General features: G+C 32.2%; 1 protein-coding gene across 1 annotated transcript in view; it reads left to right on the forward strand.

The window, feature by feature from the left end:
* Window positions 1,172-2,230, forward strand: part of LOC107619034 (hevamine-A) — a 5,993-nt gene continuing 4,934 nt past the window's right edge. Inside the window, exon 1 of the mRNA XM_016321243.2 lies at window positions 1,172-1,738. Within this exon, the coding sequence (XP_016176729.1) occupies window positions 1,188-1,738 (551 nt within the window). The 5' untranslated portion in view covers window positions 1,172-1,187. The remainder of the gene's footprint in view (window positions 1,739-2,230) is intronic.

Consider the following 2,230-nt stretch of genomic DNA (forward strand, 5'->3'; position numbering starts at 1 on the left):
ATTGCCTTCACTTAGTTAACCTCTAACCAATAGAAGAAGGTCAAGTGCATACAATCAACTTGAGTTCACAAGTCCTAGTCAACTCATAGTGAGAGACTAGATTTAGTGAAGTTCAAGTTAACGGGCAATCTTCAATTACCATTCAACAAAAGAGTTTTGATAACTCAAAAGTCTCTAATTGATCATCCAAGTTAAGAACATAAAAATCTATTTTAAAATCCAACCAAGCATTTTATCAAACACTTGGAAGGCATAAGATAAAAAGATAGAAAAGTAATAAGAGAATGTAAAATCTAAAACCAACAATTGCAAGGAATCAATAACACAAATTAAAGAAAGCATTAATAACATAAAAACATGAATTGCATTAATAAAGATCAAGAGTAGCAAGAGTGCATAACATGAAGGCAACAAAGTGAAAGAAATCAACAAGAGAAGATAACTAAGGTACTAGAACAAATAAAAATAGAAGAAAACTAAATTAAAGCAAGATAGAAATCTGAATTTGAGAAGGAACAAGACTAAAACCCTAAAACCTAGAGAAAGGAGAGAGCCTATCTCTCTAGAATTCTACATCTAAAAACCTAAAATTGTGTGAATGAAGTGAATGATTTTCCCCTTCCAGCTTCACTCTGCAGCCTCTAATCTATATTTTCGGGCCTAAAACTGGGTCAAAAGCAGCCAAAAAATCGTCCCAATATTTTTTGTTGATTGCAGCACGTGACGCTCCTCACGCGTACGCGTCATCCACGCGTGCGCGTCACTATCAAATTCTGAAATCCTTAATTTCTTATGTTCTTTCCACTTTTGCATGCTTATTTTCCATCCTCTAAGTCATTTCTACCCTATAAACCCTGAAAACACTTAACAAACATATCACGACATCGAATGATAATAACTAATAAGAGAGGATTAAAATTGGCAAATTTAAGGTAAAAAAAAAAAAGTTTTCAATCATAGCACAAAATTTAAAAAAAATATAAAATATGCTAATTATATGAATAAGTGTAAAAATAATGGATAAAATCCACTCAATTCAATCCAAAATAAATCGTAAAATAGTAATCCATTATACCTCCATCAAATATTTTGTCAAAAATTTTATAAAAAAATATTTTTAACATCTTTATTATTGAAGGAGAAGGTGTAACAATTATAAATAGGTTACTTCCCAATCTCTATGCACCATGTTCTCCGCTAACAACAAAACCGCTATGGCTTCCAACAAGAGTAGTAGAACTCATCAAGCACTAGCATTGCTCCTGTTCTTCCTCCTCACCCTCTCCTCTGCACACGCCAAAGATGGCATAGCCACATACTGGGGGCAGAAAAATGGCGACGGCACCTTAACCTCCACATGCGACACCGGAAACTTCGAGATTGTGAACCTCGCCTCTCTCAGCACTTTCGGTTGTGGCAGAACTCCAGAATGGAACTTTGCTGGCCACTGTAGATCATGGTCCCGTTGTAAAAAACTCGCACCAGAAATCAAACATTGCCAAAGAAACGGTGTGAAGGTGTTCCTTTCCCTTGGAGGAGCCGATGGGTTCTACTCCTTATGCTCGCCGAAAGATGCCAAGAGCGTCTCCGACTATCTTTACAACAACTTCCTGAGTGGCCGAAAGGGTCCATTTGGGAGTGTGTACCTTGATGGCATTGATTTGGACATTGAAGGTGGTTCAAACCTTTATTGGGATGACTTAGCTAGAGAACTCGATACACGCAGAAAGCAAGACAGGTGCATACTCACAAATATTTATCATTATTATACAAGTTTTACCAACACTTAACTAATTTTAGCAACTGAAAATTTGAAAAGAGAACGTAACTATAAAACTACTAATTAAATCAACGCTATTGATTATAATATTTTCTCTTTGTATACTGAGAATTGTGGTACTTACAATACTACTGATAATAATGCCACTAATATCATTAATATGATTTTAATTTTATTATAAAAAAATAAAAAATATTATAAAAATTAATTAATTTATTCAAAATAAGAAAATAAATAATATAAAATACAATTATCAAATATATATTTTAAATTCTAATCAATAAAAATAAAAATAAAAATTATTGTTTAATTAAAAATTGTTTTTAACGTGAGAATAAAAAAGATTTTCAATAATCGTACATGATATACGAAAAATTATATTTTTTTATTTTTGTTTACTACAACGTTTTTACATTTTTCTATACTTTAATTAAAATCATTATAAAAAAT

This window comes from Arachis ipaensis, chromosome B09, assembly GCF_000816755.2.
Source record: "Arachis ipaensis cultivar K30076 chromosome B09, Araip1.1, whole genome shotgun sequence".
NCBI lineage: Eukaryota > Viridiplantae > Streptophyta > Magnoliopsida > Fabales > Fabaceae > Arachis > Arachis ipaensis.